At 36.5% G+C, this 22063-nt stretch overlaps 2 protein-coding genes and 1 pseudogene across 14 annotated transcripts in view; 1 reads left to right on the top strand and 2 right to left on the bottom strand.

Moving 5' to 3' along the window:
* The window catches only part of ULP1D (UB-like protease 1D), a 39108-nt gene extending 29328 nt beyond the window's left edge, over window positions 1–9780 (top strand). For 6 of the 13 annotated variants that reach the window (XM_088986440.1, XM_088986441.1, XM_088986437.1 and 3 more), the window contains 4 exons: window positions 4354–4524; window positions 6161–6275; window positions 9000–9107; window positions 9198–9780. In XM_088986440.1, the coding sequence (XP_088842566.1) occupies window positions 4354–4524; window positions 6161–6275; window positions 9000–9107; window positions 9198–9362 (559 nt within the window). In that variant the 3' untranslated portion in view covers window positions 9363–9780. Of the gene's footprint in view, window positions 1–4353; window positions 4525–4697; window positions 4783–5632; window positions 5702–6160; window positions 6276–8999; window positions 9108–9197 lie in introns of those variants that run through there. The other 7 variants (XM_088986442.1, XM_088986438.1, XM_088986443.1 and 4 more) reach the window with 4 other exon arrangements.
* Window positions 9781–11729: 1949 nt separating this feature from the next.
* Window positions 11730–12280, bottom strand: LOC148853936 (putative enoyl-CoA hydratase 2, mitochondrial; annotated as a pseudogene).
* Window positions 12281–14715: 2435 nt separating this feature from the next.
* Window positions 14716–21814, bottom strand: LOC148853935 (serine/threonine-protein kinase 52-like). Its single transcript, XM_088985142.1, has 6 exons — window positions 20736–21814; window positions 19035–19156; window positions 16289–16485; window positions 16005–16179; window positions 15347–15481; window positions 14716–15257 (listed from the first exon to the last, which is right to left on the bottom strand). The coding sequence occupies exons 1-6, from the start codon at window positions 20989–20991 to the stop codon at window positions 15051–15053; spliced, it is 1092 nt and encodes a 363-aa protein (XP_088841268.1). The 5' UTR covers window positions 20992–21814; the 3' UTR covers window positions 14716–15050.
* Window positions 21815–22063: the final 249 nt, after the last annotated feature.

Raw genomic sequence — 22063 nt, 5'->3', positions numbered from 1 at the left:
TTTTGTTTTAAATTGTGATCATTCTTGCCCCGGCCCGACCCAGCCCGGGCTTGGGCTCAATACTTAAAGCCTGGCCTGGCCTGCAATATATTATATATTTTTAAGTATATAATATATATAATATATTTTTATATATTATTATAATATATGTATTATGTTTTATATACACACAAATATTTTATTTTATATTAAATGTTTATTATTTTATATAAAATATAAAAGTTTTAAGTTTTATTTTAACATATAAATAAATATTTATGAATTGACACATGTCAGCACATGTGTCAAAACAACACTTGAGTCGATTCAAATATGAGAGTTGTCCTTCTAAGCAAGGCCTTCATTCTCATTCCCTAAGCAATGTGTGAATTGGGAAAACATTCAATGGCTGAACTAACTATTTAGTGTTGTTCCAAGTCCTCCATTGCTCAAGAATGGGAATGAAGGCCTTGCCTTCATCTATAAAAGGATAGGTAAGCCAAGCTGAACCAAACCTAGTGATTCAATGAGGCCCATGTCTTATTTTTTTGTGCCTTAAGCCCAAAGCCTAGCCAAACTCAATTTAATTTTGGCTTGTGTAATGTTTTTTTGTATGTATTACATGTTATTTAATTTAAAAAATTTAAATAGTTAATTTTTATTATTTGATGTCATGGACCCAAGGTCAATTACTCATTAGGCTTGGAAAGCACGTAGGCTTGGCCCGGCCCTATGTAAAGCTATGCCTTGGCTTGCAATCTAGGTTTGGGGTGTGGGCTAGGCCGGGCCAGGCCTAGCATAAAGCCTTTATCATTGGTGCTAAACTCGGCCCAGGCCATGATCATATATAGGTAACTAGACGGAATTTATTGTTTTGTGGAAAAAGAATTAAAATGTACAAGTGGGAGATGTGCCAAGCACCCCAACCTTGAGTTTTTTATATGTATACATATATGTATAAACATGTATTTTATCAATAAAAATGTATAATTATTTTTGAGACGTAACATGTGTATATATAAATATTATTTTATGTTTAATTTATATTTTTTAATTTGGTTTTTAATTTTTTATTTGTAAAAATGCTAAAAATTGCAATTTGAGGCCCAAAAAAGGGTTTTAGTGAAAATAGCGGGGGGCAAGGTGCCTTTGGTTCCTTGGGACGCATAAACTTGAAAAGTTACCCAAAAAAAAAGATCACCCCAGTTGGACATTAGAGTGCAAAGTTATGGCCTATCGGCTTCTGGAATTTTGCACATACATTGAATGTGCAACCCGCAACCCAGTGACTGGGTTGAACGGGTAAGTGAGAACTGCCTGGGTTGAACAGTTTTTGACCAGATCAACATTCTTTGATCAACTGGCGGGTTTCAGCAGAATTGGACCTGGAATCAAGGTCAGGTGACGGTTTGAACAGTTCAACCAGCTGGATCAGCGGCGGGTTGAAAACACTGGTTTTTAGGCTAGCAAATTCTACTCAACCCACAAGTTTTCAATCATACATTCATACACTTTGAACAATATCCCCAAAAAACAATTGATTTCTGGCCAATCCTTGTCTTGCTATTGAGTCAGCGATGCTGTTAGCTGATTTATTGTACTCTTCCTGCAGTGGTTCTATTCCTCCTTTGAGGTTTTTGGTTCTCTTTTAGTTGCTTGTAAAAATTTTCTAGTTTCCTCTACTTCCTTCTCTCTGTTTGCTTAATTTTTTTTTCTTTTTCTATAAGCATCAGTTAAAAGAAATAGGGCACCTCCTTACTGTCAAAAGTTATAGACCGCATGGTACAAAACGCCTACCCCCTTTTCCTCACCATATCAGTATTAGATGTTTCCCTTGTCATCTTTCCCTTGCCTAAGCAGGAGCCATCAAAGTTCAATTTTTTTTTTGCCTTGTGCCGATGCCTCCTATTCAGTATAAATTTGTCATCTTCTTAGAGAGTAGATTACAACTGTTTGCTGACCCATAGTGATCCCCTTCAGTTGCCAAATCCCAATGGGCAATTGTGACCACAATGATTTTCATTAAATGCTCCATATTTTTTTGATCAATATTAAATACTCCATATTTTGTTCTTTATTTAGAAGAACTCTAGCATTCTTTTCACCACATAAACTCCAAAAGACTGCGGCTCTGGTACAATGCCACAAAGAATGAGAAAATTTTCAATGGCTATGATCATAACCAAACAGAAGAGAATCCCTTAGACACACACTCACTCTCTCTCTCTCTCTCTCTCAGTATCATGTTTTTATGGATTGGAAGATTTAAACTAATATAATTAGTTACAATCCTTATCTGAATTTTTAAAATAAGTCAATTCCAGAACTAATACCTACCAATGTAAATTGAAAACAAATAAAATTCTAACTTACAGAGTTTGAATTGGCTAACTTGCTCAATTCATGTCCATTTGGGTACTTGGGCAAGCCATGAGAGAGATTAGATAGATATAAAGAGAGGTAGAGCCCACATTAAGATGGGCCAATTGCTCAGCAAATGTTTTTTTTTTTTTATAGGAAATGGTAACTTTCATTAGATAATTAAAAAGATTATAGGCTTACCACCCACAAAAAGGATGGAAAAAGAAAATCTAAAACTTACAAACAGGCCCAAAACAAAGGCTCCCTAGTAACTCCCCTAGCTAAAGTGTCAGCCATTCCATCTGCTGACCTTCTTAAGTGCACCCCAATCTCCCTTGCTAAGCTAATACTCTCTCTTAGCGGCTGTCTAAGAGACCACACTCCCAGGTTTCTAGTTTTTATCCTCCCTATTACCAGCTTGGAGTCTCCTTCCACTTCTAATTGCTGCATGCTCCATTTTTTCGCCAATTTCAAACCTTGAAGTAAGGCCATTACTTCTGCCCTTAATGAATCTCCCACCCCAATTGGGCCCGAGTGAAGGGCCAAGACTTTTCCTTCCTCATCTCTGTACACATCCCCAATTCTCGATGGACCTGGATTACCCAAGGAGCTTCCGTCAAAGTTTAGCTTCACCTTGAACTGAGGCGGTGGTACCCAACAATCTTGTACCACAGAGGAGGAAGACAAGGATATAGCTATAACACTCTAATTTCTAATCAAGTTCGCTGAGGAGAAATCCTTGAAGAGATGATGTTCTTTTGGCTATTACCCTAGCTAAACAAGGGGTATCTAGGGTCTAGGGAACAACTATTTTGGGCTTTATTGTATGTATGATGTTATCATGGTGGATAGGCTCTTGTGGGAGCTGGCATAAGCTATTTATTTTCTGAATTAATAATATTTTTTTTTTCTGTTACTAGAAAGGAGGAAAGTTTTGACACTTCAAATTTGAGCGAGCCGATTTAGAGTTGTGATTTCATACAACATCCAACGGAGAGGCGCGAGCTGCAGCCCCTCCTAGAAGCTTACAAGTAAACTAGGAAAAATATACAGGAATCACAGCTAAGCCCAAAATAATTCTTCCCTATTTACCCCTTGCTTTGTTAACACATTGGCCAAGGTATTTGCTGATCTCCCCAACCACTAAAGAAATCCACATATTCCTTGTCAACCAACTAAACTTCTTCATTTTGTTCTTGTAGCACCATATAGCATCTTCAGAATTTTTCAACCAGCCCACCTCCACCTTGGAATCCTCTTTAATTATCAGATGCTCTACCCCCAGCTGGTTTGCAAACTGCACCCCTTGTACAGCAGCTAATAATTCTGCCCTGATAGAGTCTCCGAATCCTAAAGGACCCGAATAAAGCAAGAAAATCTCTCCATTCTTGTGTAGGTTCATATTATTGAACTATGACTGAATATTTATCCCTTTTCCACTCACATCAAACTGTTTTAATTGGTGCAAGTTCTGGTAGGCAAGTCCTGCACCAATAGTATCTATATAGCTTGGGATCTTGCGTGTGGCAAGTGGCAGGATAGTTGGTGCCCAAACTGTCCTATATCCATGTGACAACTTCTGTCCAAATAACTTGTCACCTGTGGTAAAAGGCTACTTTTTGGGCAGAAAACCTTTGATTGATGGTTTCAACTTGCTATATGGTCCTCCACATGGTGGAAGGTGAGCGGAGGTGGATCATCCAGTAAGGAGGCATGGAGGATTGCCTCATATAGATTTTATTTCAAATCTCCTTATGGTAAGTCATTGTTCCTGGAAAATTGAATTGTCTTTTATGCCAAGGAGGCATTTTTTCAAGTGACTTATATACTTAATGAAAATAAGAATGAGCCAAAATCTTGAGGTACACCAATCTCCATGTAGAACCATGGGCTACCAGTTTAAGCATTGTGAAAGAGTTGGTTTTAAGGATTATGTGATGATCTTCCATTTGTTTGGACTTGAAATGTACTTAAGAATTGATAATTAGTATCTTTTTCTCATTTTATATGTAGACAAAGCTGCATTCTGTTCTTGATTTTCTCTGGTTTTGATGGCGGCAGTCTTCATTGGAGCCTGGTGATTATTTGTTTTCCAGACAAGGAAGATGAATCAGGGCCAATTATACTCCATTTGGATTCATTGGGATATCATATTAGTAGCCAGATATTTGAGAACATCAAAAGGTGAGATGACGGAAACCCTTTCCATCTAAGGTGGTTTTGTCTATTAGGTTCCTTGAACTCATGGGATTTTAGTATGGGCTTACAGTTAAATAGTTTTGTTTTCGGTTGATGCTACGTGCTTATTTATATCTAAGATTTGTCATTGATATGCTTGGCTTGCGCAACAAGTGTAGGATATTAAATCAGTTCGAGATCATAGATTAAGTAGTCTGGATGACTGTGTTCAAAATCTACCACAATGGTTTTGAAAATCTTTAGGTAAGGTCCACCCAAGGTATCGTATAGATATCTCCTTATTCACATCTCTGCTAAAGGCCTACTTTACCCAGATATGACAAGGAAATGGATGGATGCTATTGGTTATGAAATAGAAACTAAAAATTGAAGTATCTAACATGATGCTTTTCTTATTCTTTGTTTGAAAATGGTGGACCAATAAAATAATTCCACTGGCATTGATGTAGCTCATAAAGATGCTTTTCTTATTCATTTCTTTCCAAGTATACCGTCATAAAGTGAAAGGAAGTATTTCTTAGTTAATCACTTAATTTGATTTTTAATGCTACAAGCCCTGGAACCTTCATTGGATAGGCTCTGTTGTACTTAACGTCTTGACCTATCAAAGAGTAATTTGAGTACTAAAATCGTTTATCCTATATATTATCAGTGTTGCATGGACTCTCTAAATGGATGAAGAGTTTATTTGACATTAGTTGGATTCTGACGCTCCTTGGTTTTCTGAGGGGCACTTTTCTTTTTTTCTTCTAGCATAGTTGACATAAATGAACAACTAATTCACAAAGGCTTAGCATGTTTCCTTTGTTGTGAATTATCTGTTCATTTATGTCAAATATGCTAGAAGTAAAAAGAAAATATTATGTAGAAGTGCCCCTTGGAAAACCAAGGTGCGTCAGAATACAACTAATGTCAAATAAACTCTTCATCCATTTAGAGAGTCCATGCAACACTGTGATTGTATATAGGATAAGGAGTTCTAGTGCTTAAATTATTCTTTGATAGGTCAAGAAGTACAATGTTAGTCCATATGAATTCCATTCAACAGTAACAGTGCTGAAGGCGTGGTTTTATGGACTAATGTGTTGTGTAGAGAGGCATGGACAGCACAGGCAATTCATTAGCAGGTTGGTCCTTGGCTTGCCAGATGTTTTTGTAGGAGGTAAATCATGCCTGCAAAGTTTACAAACATTTATTGTCTTTGATTTACTTTGCTTTATGACTTGGCCATAATCTTGAATTTTGTGGGGGTTTAAGTACCAAATTATGTTACAGCAACAACTTTTTTCTGGGAAGTATTGTTTAGGGAAAAAATGATTTACTGTACTCTGTACATGTTATATTTGTATGAGTATTGGAATGATATGGGTTCATAAAGCATGCTTCCGAGCACAGGTATCTCTACTGTGTTGTGCTTTCTAAACAATAAAGTTCATGTATTGGTTAAGTTTTATGATGTGGATTTGGGGCAACAAATTCTTTTGTGCAGTAGTTATAATGTGACTTTTGAGCCTGCAAAAGGGTGTCCTCATAACTTTTATTGCCATGGGAAACCTATTTTCATTATAGCAGTACCTCATAGCCTATTGAATCTCAGCTGTAATTCTTTTCTGCATTGTAGCTTTTTACGAAAAGAATGGGAATACCTGCGTCAAGAAGCCACTTCATCAGATCCTCCTTTTTCAGACAGAATATGGCAGAACTTGCCCCGAAGAATAGATGACAAAATCATAACGGTAAACTTTTTGGAATATTTACCTTAGTTTATGACAATTTATGCTGTAAGTTCTGTTTTGCAAAATTGTTCTACCCTCCCTTTACCATCCTGTCTCCACTATGGTGTTAAAAGACATTTTGGCCCCCCACCCCCTCCAGTGGCATTTCTATGGGTACTATTTGCCACTCTGTTCTAGAGCCCATAATTCTCCTAAAGCAGTCTCTCTTCTCCATGGTCAGGTGAATGCCCCTGAGACTGCTTTTTGGGTGGTTGACAAATAGACTGTTACCATTTCAAAGAATTTAATGATGTTTAATGTTCTACATGCATTCCCTACATGTCTTGAGGAAAAGCAAAGCACTATCTGTGAATTGTAGGGGTTTCCCCTGCTTTGTACATCTTCTCATGTACCTCTTTTTCTCTTAATGAATCTTGGTTAACTTTTTCTCAAAAATTGTAAAGGAAAGTGAAGATGGAAGACCTTCCTGCCTCAAGCCCCTTGAGGATTCATGGAAGCCTCTGGGTGTAGGTTCTAATCCAGTTTACCCCTCCCAAGATTCAATATAGCTACTTCCAACTTTAGATAATGGCCCTGACAACTCTTTTTTCCATTCTCTACTCTCTATTCATTGAATAAGTTTTGGCCCCAAAGACCTTTCCATTTGTTTGAGTCAGAATAAGGATAACATTCATATTAAACATAATTAAAAGCATAAATGTCTATTTTTAGTTGAGCAACTCTAATACAATTTTGGGCATAGAGCTGGTATGGACGAGGGATTCAACAATCAACACATTATCTATCCAGTGGATCTCCTACTCAATGATGATCTCAACCAATCACAGGATTCCTCCACATGGCAGAAATAAATGGTCATTGTTAGAAGTTCCCTACATGACCTGATTAGAAACTCTTTTTTCATTTACATTTACGTGGGAATGAGTCTGTTTTATGCACCTGACCAATATGCCAAATGCCCTGGAACTGATTGATTATAACAAATCAGACTATTTAAACTTTGTCTGTAAAATCTTGCCAGTCAGGTCAATTAGTGAACTTTTTTGATAGGTTGTCATTTAGTGAGCTTACCTGAATGATTTGGGAATCTTCCATGTGGCCACTTAGTTTGGAGATCGAAGTAGCTGAATTTGATAGCTGTTTTACTGGCTATGGGACTGATCATTTTGTTCCATGCTAGCTAGCAATATTTGCAAATGAGAGATTGAGTGGTTTCTGCCCAATAACTGCTGTATACAAGAATGTCATCAAAGATATGAGGATAAAGTGCCTGAGGTAGGGGTGAAAGACATCATTCATTAGGCTCTGAAATGTGGAAGGTGCATTAGTCAGCCCAAATGGCATGATCACAAATTCATTGTGGCGATCATGGGAGTTGAAAATATGTTTTCTTTTTTGATAATTGAAATATTAAGGGAATTGGAAATCTGTCCTTTACTATAATTCTGTTAAGGGCCCTACAATCAACACAAAAGCGCCATGTGCCATCCTTTTTCATAAGGAGCACTGTTGAAGAGGTAGGTAAGGACTGAACCCTTTTGTCCATCTCTTGGAACTTTATTAATTCAAATAAGAGGATTGACACCAATCCAAGTTCGGATTTCCTCACAGAATGGTCCTCACACCCACCTTAAGCATCACTTGCAGCTGTGATTGGGAACATTTCCCCATGAATGAAAACATACAAGCACGGGAGATTTTCCTGATGTGCGCCTGCAGTGTGCTGTGAGGAAGAAATTTGAACTCAACCAATCTATCCCAAACTTAATTGCATAGTGTTCAAGGTGCCAAGGTGAAGCTAGGTAATAGGGAGCATGTTGTCGCCTAGTTGCTTAGGTGGGGTGCCTAGGTGGTGGAATTTTTTACATAGAAACCATGAATAATAGGATAGTTCCCTAGGTTCCATTAGCAACCAGCAACCATCTTTCATTGATACTTATCTATTAACTTTCATAAAAAAGTGTTAAGTTTTATATTAAAACATAGAAAATCAACATATTTATGAGAAGAAAAAGAAGAAAAGAAAACTCATAAAATATAGGGGCTGAGCCCCTATTTTTGTTTAGGAAAAGGAGAAAAAAGGGGGTAGAAGATGATGATGATGATGATGATCAAGATAAAGAATGTTTGATTGGACAGAATTTGAAGTTCTTCCTTGCTTATTGATGGTTCGAGTTTTGAAGTCTTTGAGGGTTCAAGACAGCATACACCAACATGTGTGTTGAATGATATCTATTTAATCTTGTAAACCTACAAAATTGAGAATGATATCTATTTAAGTATTATATTATCTGAAAACAAAGAATGTAAAAGTGTTTCATAGTGGCATGTACAAAATTGGTAGGTGATTAAGTGGAGCAACAATCCATGGGCGCCTTGTTGCCTAGGCGTCGCCTTAACAACTATGCTTGATTTTTGAACTCTATTTTGATGACAGTACTTTAGGGGAGGTCCTATGAAAAAGATAGCTCAACTCCAGGATGATATAAGAGCTTAACACCTCTCATTCTTATTACTTGTTAAGTTTCACACTTACACTCGTCTTTGTCATTTTTCTGTTCTCTTTGATGCTTTTTAAATTGGATTAAGAGTTTGAAAACGACTTACTTACCAATGTGTTCTTAGACTTCAGAAAAAGGAAAACACCAATGAGATGGTCACTAGTATTTGTTTTTCAGGGTACTTAGTTCCATTTAGCTATTTTCTAACTCCATGATCTTTCAGGTTCCCCAACAAAAAAATGACTATGATTGTGGCATCTTTGTACTTTTCTTCATGGAGCGTTTTATCAAAGAAGCTCCTGAAAGGCTTAGAAAAAAGGATTTAGCTATGGTATGCTGCTTTCCTTTGATTTATAATTCCAACCTATCAGGTCTGGTTTGTATGTTGTTTTCCCTTGGTTAATTTATTTTATTACTCAAGTTTGGCAAGCAGTGGTTCAAACCCGAAGAGGCATCTGGATTGAGAGAGAGAATCCGAAAGTTGCTTCTTGAAGAGTTTCAAAATGCTGATATAGAGGACTGTAGCAGGGAATCGTCACCTACATCGTCAGGGGACTCTGGTGGGAAGGACAGAACATTAAACTGATCATTGACGGATCCTTTGGAGCTATTATTTGCTCGCCACCAAAATTTACAGAATTTTGTGCCTGGTATGGGTTTTTGATTTTTCCATTTATCTCCGCAGAATGTACAGCCTGTACAAATTTAGACGCTGAGTTCCTCAGACGAATCCATTCATTGAATCAACTCTGGCCGGGGATCAACTTGTGTAAAAGAAATTAGTGGTTTAGCTGTGTATAGTCTTATAGTACATCTAGGCGTGAATCCTTACATGTTTTTGAAGGTGTTTCAGACATCTGTGAAGAGTGAAGCAGGGCTATATATTTGTACACAGTTAAAAGAACACATGGAGTGATGGAGTACATTCCATATGCCCTAATTTGATGTAGAAATACAGAAGAGTTTCAGAAAATGAAATTGTTGGTAATTGGGCCTTCGAACAATATCTACCGTACTGAAGTCCTCACATGTCCAATTGGTGGTTTATGTGTTTTGTTTTTTTGTTTTTTGTTTTTTTGTCTTTTTAGGCTTTTGAGTGAATTCTTTACGGTGGGTTCTTACCTCAACTCAACGACGATCACTGTATGATCACGTATTTGTTATTGCCGGCGTGTTGTTTATTTATTTATTTTTGGATTTCCACGGATTTTGAGACGTGGAAAGCTGAAAAGCAACTCTCGGTGAAAAACATAGTGCAAGGTAGAGCGGTGGTCGTTAAACCACTTGAATTGAATGGACTAGCTGTGCGACTTTGGGGCCGTTCGGGAAGGTTGAGTTTAAAATTCAGTTAAGCTGGTTCAGTTAGTTGCTTTGAAACACTACACACTCTCGACAAGTTAAATTCAAAGAGGTTGAAGCGGGCAACCCTTTAAATGACCGGCTGACAGACAATTTGAGCTCTTTGAATTCTTCATCCTACATAGCTTATGGGCTCTGTGTGGGGTCACCTCCTAAGGTATTCGTAGTAAACCAAAAATTATGGTACTAGAAATTCTCAGACCAGATTAAACCATTTTCGTATAGAAACTAGATATTGGACTGTTAATTACGGTTTGGTTGGGTTTTTAATTTTTTATTAGCTTGGGAGTTGGGACTAGTGAGTCATGTAACATGGTTAAATGTTGAATGAATATATATATATATATATATATATATATATATACTGCATATGTTTAGACATGCATATTATCTATTAGGGTTAATTACTTAAAGTATTCCTGAAGTTTTGAAAATTTGATTCTTGCCTTGCAGTTAAGTTAGATAAAAAGATGGGAAAATCTATGATGCAGGAAAGATGATGGTATGGAAAGAGTTTTGACCAATCAAAACTCACCCATGAATTTTGATAAATAACACATTATCTTTAACTATTCTTTAAATTTTTGAAACATGTCAATAGTCTGCATTTCTGCTACTCGCAAAACCTTTTAACGGGAAAGTGCTTTAAAGTAACTGTTTTTATTAAAAAATTAAGCAAAAAAAAAAAAAAAAGAAAAAGAAAAAAAGAAACCAGCCCTCCTCCATAGTTTTGAAACAGATCCATTTTAGAACCGAAGTTCATTGAGAGTGTTTCACCCATGGGATTTGCAATTCTCTCCTCTCTTCCACCAATTTCACTTGGATCTGCTCCTCAAACAATGCACCTTACACCAACCTCGCAGCCCCATCCCAGCATGTATGGGTAGCATATCCTCATGAATAACAACACAAAGTATGACAGGTATTTCCAATACATGCTAGGATGGGGCTGAGGTTGGTGTGAGGTGCATTCTTTGAGGAGCAGATCTGGATTCCCTAATTTCCTGCCTTCGTTACCAAAAAGGGCATTCATAACCAAAAAAGATTTGGTGGTGACCAATCTTTGTCAAACAAAGGCTCAAGGGGAAACAAGATGGGGTCAAAGTGCTTAATTTGTAGATGATTGAACGTATTCAATGAAGAAAATATATAAACAAGAAAAATAAAAGATCTAATGGTAATAAGACAACCATTTCAATTCATCAATTTTACCAAAGTTTTGAATTGCTTTTGATGGCTTCCTAAGGCTGTGTTTGATTTCGGTGGAAAAATCATCAATGTAAATGTTAATGGATGGAAAAGTCAGTGATCGGTTTAAAATTTGAATGGACAGTTGGAGTTTTATATGCGATAATCAATGTAAATGTACACCAATAAAATCGATGGAAAAGTCAGCCAATTAGATGGTTTACATTGATTTTCGAAGTAAACTTTACACTGGAAACATTGATTTGCTTTTACATTGGAAACAAACACGTGTAAATGTGAACCCACGGTGAAATTTTATATTGATTCACATTTACGCTAAAAACAAATGCAGCCTAAAGAATCTGTTTATTTAGATTGTTGGTTTGTGTTGTGGAAGAAAAACCAATCAGTGCGTGCATCTTTGCCTTCGACCAATAAATATAAGTTCTTTTGCAACTTACTTTGCCATTAATGTAGTAAGGCGTTGGGTTTCATTTGCAGGAGTGATAGCAAGTATTGTCTCTGGCATGCCAAATATTTCATCTTACCCACAAGTCCGAAGATCACAAAACAGCCATTTCTAAATATAAGAAGAATGTTGAACGCAAAGAATTAACAAAAAATTGAAGCTTTGATGGATTTCATCGTCTTGCATTCCTTGGGATCAGCATCTACATAGAACTGTATTGCATATCATCACAACTTTAGCAGAGGAATCCCTGCTCAAAGGTTCAAGAGGATGTCTGTAAACTTCTCAAGAAATCCTTCCATTAGCATTTTTAGCCCCTGGTATATCCAAGTTGACCTCAATAACTCCGGAGTCGGAAGTTCCATCTTTGCAAAATCAAAAGTAGATTGCAGAATAGGACTTCTGTAGCTTTGATTCTGCCATTAATAAGAACTCCCTCACACCGGGCTCACTTGTCGAGACTAACTCCCAGGACATGAATTCTCCATCAAAATATGAAAAATCCAAAGAAAGAAAGAAAATAATGGTATTATATGAACCAGCATAATACCCTGAAATCAGCAATCGGCCATGGTCGTTTCTACATTTAACGCACTATCTACGCACCATCCATTTGGAATGAATACAAATACAAATATAAATATGTAGAGAGCAAAAATACAATAGAGTGCAAAGCCTTATATTTTGTATGTATTTGCACTACATATTTGTATTTATATTCCTTCCAAATGGAGCCTTAGGCACTGATCCATTGTTAAATCAAATTTGGGGTTTGTTTTTGACAGGGGTAGGGTCAATGGTAACTGGTAAGGGCGAAATTAGATTTTCAACGAATTAAAAGTATCATATGATGTCATGTAAGCTAAATATGACGGCCAACCAACAAAAAGTTACGTGGCATTTGATAAATCTGAAAATTTAGATATGAAAAGTTAAAAAGATATTAAGTGTCTGAAATCTAAAAAGATGCATAATTGTTTTTCTATTTTTTAGAGAGTCCGAATCCATAAGTTTGTTTATGTTGGATGGACCCTTTACCATTTGAAATTTACTGATTTTACTATTTTACCCCTAGAACATTCTATTTGGAAATGTTGAATTCAATTTACATTATCTCATAAAAAAAAAAATTCAACCTCAAAATAATATTGAAACAATACAAATAAAAAATAAAAAATTATTAATTATTAATTAATAAATGAAACGATTAAAATTAAAAAAATGACTATAAAAACATTAAAATAATTAATAATTTATACAAATAAAAATTAAAATATTTTTTAAAAATTAATGAAATAATTAAAATTTACTAGTTAATAAAAATAATTAATAAATAACACAAGTAAATTTAATAATAATTAATTAATGTTTAATAAAAAATTGCAATGGAAGACAGAGAGAGAGAGAGAGCGAGAGAGAGAAGACAAGGGGAGAGAGAGAGAGAGCCGCTACTATAACTTGCAGCGGCGGTGGCAGTGGTGGGAAGAAAGGGGAGGGAGGGAGGGAGGGAGAGAGAGAGAGTCGCTACAACTTGCAATAGTGGTGGCGGGAAGACAGGGCGGAGAGAGAGAGAGAGAGAATCGCCACGGTGGTGGTTCTTCTCTCTCGCTCTTGCTCTCTTGCAGCGGCGATGGCAAAAGACAGGGCAGAGAGCAAGCGAAAGCGAGAGAGAAGAACCACAGTGGTGGGAATATAGGAGAGAGACAGAGAGAGTGCAGCGGTGGTGGTGGCGGTGGAGCTTCGTTAGTTCACAATGAGGGTTCGATTCGATTTACATGAAGGACAAAAATATATAATATTAATTTTTTTTAGGGTATTTATGTCTTTTACACACCTCAATTATGTCTGAACGCATTAGTGTAAGGCTATTGACTTAAAATTTCAAATCTAAAAAAAGATTTCAGATCGATTTTTAGATGCAACATCAAGTGAGTCTGGTGTTTGAAAAACAATTTTCAGACACCAAACCTCTGAAAAGTGTTATCGAATGAGGCCTTAGTCCATGCCATATTATGTGATACTTTAGGGGTCTTTAAGTAGGATTTAAATTAATAAGGGCACTTCAAGTCAAGGTTCAAAATATCGATATGTCCGATATGTCGATAGGGGCGTATCGGGCATTTTGATACTTTTTTTTTAATTTTTTTTTTCAAAATTGGTTCAGGGGAGCTAGTCTAGGATCCCTCCATCTCCTGAACCGATCAAACCCCCAATACACCCACTGTAGGGGCATATCGAAAGGGTCCCAGAACGATACGTATCGACCAATACGAGTCGATACGTAATGATAATTTGAACCTTGCATCAAGTAATTGTCAGAAAAGTTATGGTATACTTAGGGTTTGTTTTGTTCATAGTCAGTATCGGAATCAAAATCTTTCATAATTAAAATTGAAATCATAACCAAAATCTTTCAAAATTGAAATCGGAATGTTCTATTCCCGTAATTTGTTTGATTTAGACAAGAATGAGAATGAGAATTAGAATCAACAGGAATAAGATTTAGTTTTCAAAAGAGAGAGAAAATAGGCATTCCCTCGAGTAAAAGAATGCCAATCCAGCAGGAATGGGAATGAGATTCTGATTCCGCTCAACCAAACGATTGGAATTGAAATAACCCATTCTAATTCCGATTATAGACCCCTATTCCTGTGAACCAAACGGGCCCCAAGTGATTAACCCTATATGTTACTTATATTATTAATAATTCCATTTAATTCAGTTTATGGTTTGGTCTGATTTCTGAAACTTACAAGGCTGCATAGAGAATAAGATTACAGTTACAGCAGCTGAATTTGGTAACAGTACGGAGAATTTGGTCACACATAGCAGTGATCGTACATCTAACCGTCGTCAGTGTAAGCATCAGCTTATGATCAAACCCCAAACCACAAAAAGGTTGTAAATTACAAAATGGTGGTCGGACGTCAAAAATTAAATCATTAATAATTGAAAAATAGAGGCTGGTCTTTAATATAACAGGTGGGAGTGGGATAGCTTGTCCACCTAGAATTGGATTGGGTAAATCAAATACACAATTTAATAATAAGAACAGGCAAAAAGGAGTAAATGAAGGAAAAGCTTTACATCATCTTCCCGTCAGATGTGATGCTGCAGAGCTTCTCAGCCAGTAATATCATCGTGGTTTTTTCCAGCTGTGAACTCTCATCTTTCTGATCTTGAATGCAAATATAATATTCATAGTGCAATGCATCTCCTAGTCTTATTTGTTTCTCTGCTCTAAGGGGAGTAGTTTTTTCAAGGTCCCCTATACTTGCGGAAACACAGACAACCTTGAGATTGATCAAGAGGGATCATACCTCCACCTTTTGATGTGTCGATAGCCTCCAACATGGTCACCACTTCATCCATTTCTGGCCGCTTGTCAGGGTTTGCATCCCAGCATCGCTTCATTACATTGGCTAGAGAACTTGGGCAACAGCGGGGGATCTCTGGCCTCAGATTCTGCAGTTCAGGTACATTTTGGATTAGTTGTTAATTTTATGGTGCTCAACACTATCGACACTCCAGGGAAAAAACATATTTTTTTGTACCTGGCGGACAACAGCAGATGTCACTTCCGAGAAGCTAAGGTCGGGATATGGCATGTCACAGCAATATATTTCCCACAAGCAGATACCAAAACTGTACACATCACATCTCCTGTTGTATGGATTGCCATTGAGAACCTGCATCGGCCATCATTCATCTGAGTCGCTGGTGATTGAGTTGGGAACACATACTATATTTTATTAACAGGGTTCAATTCATTTCCTTGCTTTTAGTTTGTAGGAATTTTATTTTACTAGCAAAACTTCGGATGGATGATAGAGGTGTGTTTCAAAGAAATTTGACATATAAGAGGGCACTGCTCCAAGGATACACTATAGCCACACAATGGGAACATCTCAGTTGTCATTCATGGGTTGATGTTCCTGATACACAGCTATAGTGTCTTGTGGGTGGCAGATCCAAGAACTTCTCTAAGACATGGTATGGGTTTAAAGGTGACATGGAAGATGAATGAAATTGTTGGCAACACCAAAGTCTTGCCTATCTAATGGACAACCTGGATGATCCACATTATTGATCCAAGTTATCTAACCTTAAACAGGGATATGGTTGGTATAGCAAAAAGAGAAAAATTCAAAAAGAGAATAGCATGACATAGATTGGCAATGTAAACTCTCAAATTGTAAATTGACTGTGTACCTCAGGAGCCATGTAACCAAGGGTCCCTGTCTCACCCGTCATATCATTAGGGTTTTGAGCCTCAACACGAGCAACTCCAAAGTCAGCTATTTTTACAGTTCGTGTCTTATCTAGAAGCATGTTCTCTGTCTTCACATCTCTGTGAACAATCTTCTTGGAATGAAGGTAACTTAACCTATAAAATGAAGAAAACCTTGCTCATTCACAGTTCAATCATTAAATATTCATGAAATGTGTAATATCAAACTGACTATTTTATGATTAAAATAATGGCAGAGTCCCACCCTCGTGCGAGATCCAGGGCCAATTGGACAACAACTTTAAAAGCTAGCTTCTTTCTCCGGTTTTTTATAAGGTAAGATTTCAATGCACCTCCCGGAAGATATTCAACAACCACACAGCAAACATTACTTGACATGCCAATTTGACCATTATCTGTTTGTATATTAAGTTCTGATGTCCCCATTGTAGCTCCAATAAACTGCAGTGAGATCCATACAAATGTGAGGAGCAGCGCTTAAGAAACATCTCAAGACAAATCATGAGGATCATGGAAAATAGATATTGCCTATTCCGAACTATATAATCAAGGGCAGTATCACATGAACATTCTATGGAATCAGCTCCCTTATTCATGTAGAGAACAATAATAATAATGCAAAATCAACCCTCTGGACAAATAACGTAAATAATGTTGCAAAAACTGTAAGCTAACTTTAAAAGCTAGCTTCTTCGGTTTCTTATAAGGTAAGATTTCAATGCACCTCCTGGAAGATATTCAACAACAACACAGCAAACATTACTCGACATGCCAATTTGACCATTATCTGTTTGTATATTAAGCTCTGATGTCCCCATTGTAGCTCCTATAAACTGCAGTGAGATCCATACAAATGTGAGGAGCGGCGCCTAAGACACATCTCAAGACAAATCATGAGGATCATGGAAAACAGATATTGTCTATTCCGAACTATAATCAAGGGCAGTATCACATGAACATTCTGTGGAATCAGCTTCTTTATTCATGTGGAGAACAATAATAATAATGCAGAACCAATCTTCTGGACAAATACTGTAAATAATGTTGCAAAAAAATTTCTGTAGTACCAAAGATATGTGATGGAACTTAGTACAACATTTTTTGACAGTATTTGTCTTGACCTCCAAATTATCATTACTAAGTTTTATCACATATATTTGGTACTACAGATTTTTTTTTTTTTTTGCAACATTATTTACGGTATTTGTCCAGATGTCAAGACCTACCCAAAAACCAACATTAGGTTCCAATTCCATCACATGTCTTTTTATAATCCTATGTATATGTGTTATTACATGTGGAAGAGGTCAAGACCTATCCAAAAACCAAGATTTAACACACTTGCTTCAAATTCCAAATCCACTTATTAAATTGATAGAACAATCATAATCAACTTGAAAACTTAAATTTAGCACTATCCATAAGTTGCTATTTACGATACAAATCTAAGCTCAGCGAATATTTGAGTAATCATTTTCATGTTGACTAAATTTCATGTAGTTAGATATATTTTTTGTTGGCTTGAAGCAATATCTTATTTCTGGCTGTCTGATTTTTTTTTTCTTTTTTAACACCAAGGACTGCTTATCCAATATATACTCAATAATGGACTTTGTAGCAGCATATAACAGTGACTAAAAACAAATCTTATAAAAAGCCATGTGCCAGAATAGCTTGTGCCTTGTCCCAGGCATGTGCCTTTTGAAAATTTCCTTGCCTAGGTTCAAGTAGGGAACAAGCCTTAAAAATGCATCTAAGATATAAAAAAAAAAAAGCCTTAAAATGCACCTTGCCTGTGTGCCTAGGCACACCTTTTGAAATACTTGTCAGAGTCAAACTTCCAATACAAATGGGGCAGGCATGTCTGCATTTGGTAATTTGATTTTACAAACAGCCCTTTGTACTTTGCAATTTAATTAGATATCATTATGTTAAGGGTAATTTTTATAGCCAAAGTTTTGATTTTGGCTTCAAGGTACAGATCTTACACTATCCACAAGGGGAAACTAGTTCTCTTAACAGTGGTATGATATAAATTCCATGCTTAGCTCAGTGTTTTACTTAGCACATGAGGGAGAATGCAAATACAGATTACAAAAAAAAATAATGATGTGGGTTTACTCAGGCTTAATGCAAGTATGCAGATTCACTGACATGTTTTTTTGACAATCTAATTCTTGACTGGTAGATAGTTATGTTAAGGTATGCTCCCGGAAAATAATACGATAGAAATTTTTTGCATTCAGATTCTCACACTCTACAGACATGTATCTCACAGTGACCACAGACACATTTAGGCACCAGACTAACCGACAAGCTTAGCCCAGTTGGAATCTAATACAAGATTGCAAAATTAAGATGAAGAACACTGTGATCAAAACAAAGTTCAATTTATCTGCAAACTTGGCAGGATGTCTTAAGGAAAATTGTAAATAACATGGTATTTAAAATTTGTGCTTTACTGATAAAAAATTAAAATTTTGTCCTTTAACCAAATAATAGGCATCCCATTCCCATTATTCAATGAAAACCAATAACAACCCAATGTGAAAGTAGATTGTTGTAGATTAGACTTTTACCAAATCCATGAATTAACCAACACTAATCAGTGCAACCAAAATTTCCATTAAGCTTTTTTTTTTCTGATAAATAAATTTTCCATTAAGCATGAAGTGTTAAGAGAAAGAAAGGGAGGGAAAAAAAACCTTTTTCATCCTTGTTCTCCATCATCAATAGTTTATAAGTTAATAACATAATATGCAATAAATAACACAAGAGACATTTGGAGAGTAGCCGGTCTCTTTTGACCAAGATAAACCCAAGATAGGGAGTTAAAAAGTGCTTTTTTGATAATGAACCAATAAGAGAAGACTGGCAGAGTCCTTTTTGGTCCTTGGATCATTTATAAATTGCCAACAAGCCATGCAATAAATAGAAAACACACATTAAGAGAATAACTAGTCTCTTTTCACAAAGACAACTAATATTACCTTAGTTACATTAGGGTGATCAAGCTTATGCCAGACAGCAACTTCCTGGGTAAATGCTGCTCTTAGTGAGGCAATTTCAGCTTCTGATCTGTGGCCCTCTTCTCCCCAGTCAAGTAGTTTAACTGAAGATAGAAATGAGTAAATACTATGGTCAGTAAAACAAAATCACAATGTATCATTTAAAACCATGGGTTTTCCTATGATATCTGAATATTTGTATGTGCCTAGTGTAGAGTACACTTGGCAGCATTAATATTTTTAATAATGTAAAACCGTATGTTTTAATAAATAATACCATTAAAAGCTGTTTATGGTAGATGCTTAATTAAATTTTGCAAGACATAAGTGTTGAGAATGAAACCTATCCATATCCAGGATCTTAGGAAGATGTGAACCTTGGGAACAGGGAACCATATCCCCATTTCCCATGTAACGGTGTCCGGGCATAAGGGCATTATAGGAATTTTCATATCACTTAAAAAAGTAAGCTTGATGCTTTGGAGACATTTAATAAAGCTTGAATGATAAAGAGAATATTACTTGGGCCCTGCTCAAGGATGGCTTGCACAGGAATTTAACAAATAATAATTTCAAGTACATTGAGCTCAGGTTCAGGCTTGGGCCCCTTGAAATTTAACAAATTCCCAATCAAACCCGAACCAAGTTGCACCCCTACCATAAAGGCTCTTCCCCATACTAAAATTAGAATAGAATTAAAAAAAGAAAGAAAGAAATAGCAGATTCAAGTTCAACATGGTCGCTGCTTTCAAAGATTGCAGGTGGGACCTCTTGTTACCTGCTCCGTCTATATTAATCCATAACACCAGTTTTTAATTGTTTTAATAATTTTTTTTTATTGTTTCGTTAATATCAGTTTAATTTGCTTTTTGATCTATAATTTATTGGCATTGTGGAAGGAAACTAAACTACTAGAGCAACCAACTAGATGAGATCACATGAAAGTTTAGGAAAGGAAACTCAAAAAACCACGATTATCTTGGAAGGTATTCCAGTTGCCTGCCAATCCAACTCTATCTCGTAAAAAACAGGTATACAAAGACCAGAAACTAACTACTCCCATTGAAATCAACAGAAATTGGGTAATTTTCCAGAAGGAGAAAAATGCTCCACAAGGAGGAAAGAACTAAAACCAAGCCTAAAACGATGCTTCTCATAGAAGCTCAATCAACCAAATTTATGTCGAACAAGCCAAAGCAGAACCTAGTAAGGAATTCTGTACGAAGAGCACTTCATGGTTTTCAACCAGATCAGCCATTGAAAGAGCACTTCTTGGGAATTTGGTTAAACAACTAACTAGATATCGGAGAAGATACTAAATAAGAGAAATAACACACAAGAATAACGGAAAAAAATAAAAGAACGAAGTGGCATAAGTCCAAAAGTAAAGCCGAAAAGGAGGAAAGAAAAGATAAAGAACAATAGAAAGATAAATCCAAACGAATTGCCTAAAAGAGAGGGAATAAAGGAAGCAAATATGCGGGGAAGAGAAGCTCAAACAAAACTGTTGTAGGCATAAGGAAATTAACAGCTCTGTATGAAAAGAATCAAAATAGGCATAAAGATGTGAAGTTCAAAAAATAAGTTTTTTAGAATAAAAGTATCGGAAAAAGGTTTCAGAGCGGAAAACAAACTAACGAGAAACGAAGAGAAGGAAATAATTTACAGAAAAAGGTATCTCACCTGCGACGTCCTGGCCATCATAAACCCCTCTGTGAACGGTGCCGAAAGAACCACGAGCAATAGCAGTCTTTATTATAAGTTTGCAAGGATCGATCTCCCACTCTTCCCTGGTGACCCGCTCCTTCTGCCCTTCGTCCTTCTTCTTGTCCGCGGTCCATGCTCGAGCAGCTCGACTGAGATGCCTCTCGAGCTGTTCGTCCAGTCTCTTCAGATCAATTTGATCTGCCCTAACAAACCCATCACTGCTCTCCTTCATGTTTTTCTCTCTCTGTGTATAGTTACTCTACTACTAATCAATCAAAATAATAAAATCAGTCCTCCTTTAACTATATCTATCTCTGTTATTATTGCTGTTGCTGTAGAGCTGTAGTTGCCAAAAAAAAATTGAGATTTGAGAAAGAGGGACGGTGGGTTTTAGTCCTCCTCTCTTTATTTCTCTCTGTTCCACTGTTTCACTCCTCTTTTCTCTCCTCTCTCCCTATCATCCATGTGGGCACATGGATTGTCTGAACAAAACGTGTTTTTGTGACCCCCACCTCGGTCTATTCTTTCCCCCCTTTTCTTTCCTTGTTTAAAACAAAAACCTCTCTTCCAGTCTTCCACCTTCTCCAGTGTTTTTCTTATAAGATTAGGGTTCTTTCTCTCGTTTCTTTTCTCGGTAAAGGGGTTGAATGGTTGATCATTGATGGGTTCGCGGTCAATGTACTTTTACACAACGAATCTCCTTAAAAGCTGCTTTCCGTTGAAATTGGAAACATAATGGAAGTTGGAAAGCCTAGGATTGTGGGTATCTTTTTACTCGACAGAGCTTTGTGATAAAAAAATTGAGTTTTTCTCTTTCTATGGAAATAGAAACTGATTCTTAATTTTCTTTCTTCATCAGAAATATATACTCTAGGCCAGGCTTTTATGGTAAAGATGTCTTAATTTATTTATTCAATTCAACAAGATTCCATTCCGCTGCCTACAACCCATTTATAAACTTTCCCCCCAAAAATATCCCCGTATATAGGAATTTTTTTTTTCCCTTCGTCGAGGCTACACAACTGAACGGAGTACCCATCTCCTGTCCCTTAACACCAATCCTGCAATGCTGGTGACAGTAGGGTTTGATCTTATTACAACGAGTCGAAGATCGTGAACTCATGATAATTTAGGCATGCATAATCCGACCCGTCAATCTTTTTTCCTTTTTTTTCTTAATCCACGAATCGATTAGGGGTGCTTAACGAAAACTGAAAATTTGATCTGAATCAAGGAAACTGAATTGAAAATTTTGGTCGATCGAACTGATCAATATATATATATATATATATATATATATATAT

Source organism: Nelumbo lutea, chromosome 4 (genome assembly GCF_056320005.1).
Source record: "Nelumbo lutea isolate HS-2025 chromosome 4, American lotus-T2T, whole genome shotgun sequence".
NCBI classification, from domain to species: domain Eukaryota; kingdom Viridiplantae; phylum Streptophyta; class Magnoliopsida; order Proteales; family Nelumbonaceae; genus Nelumbo; species Nelumbo lutea.
The sequence above is the reverse complement of the archived record's forward strand: the minus strand, read 5'-3'. Positions and strand labels throughout refer to the sequence as shown.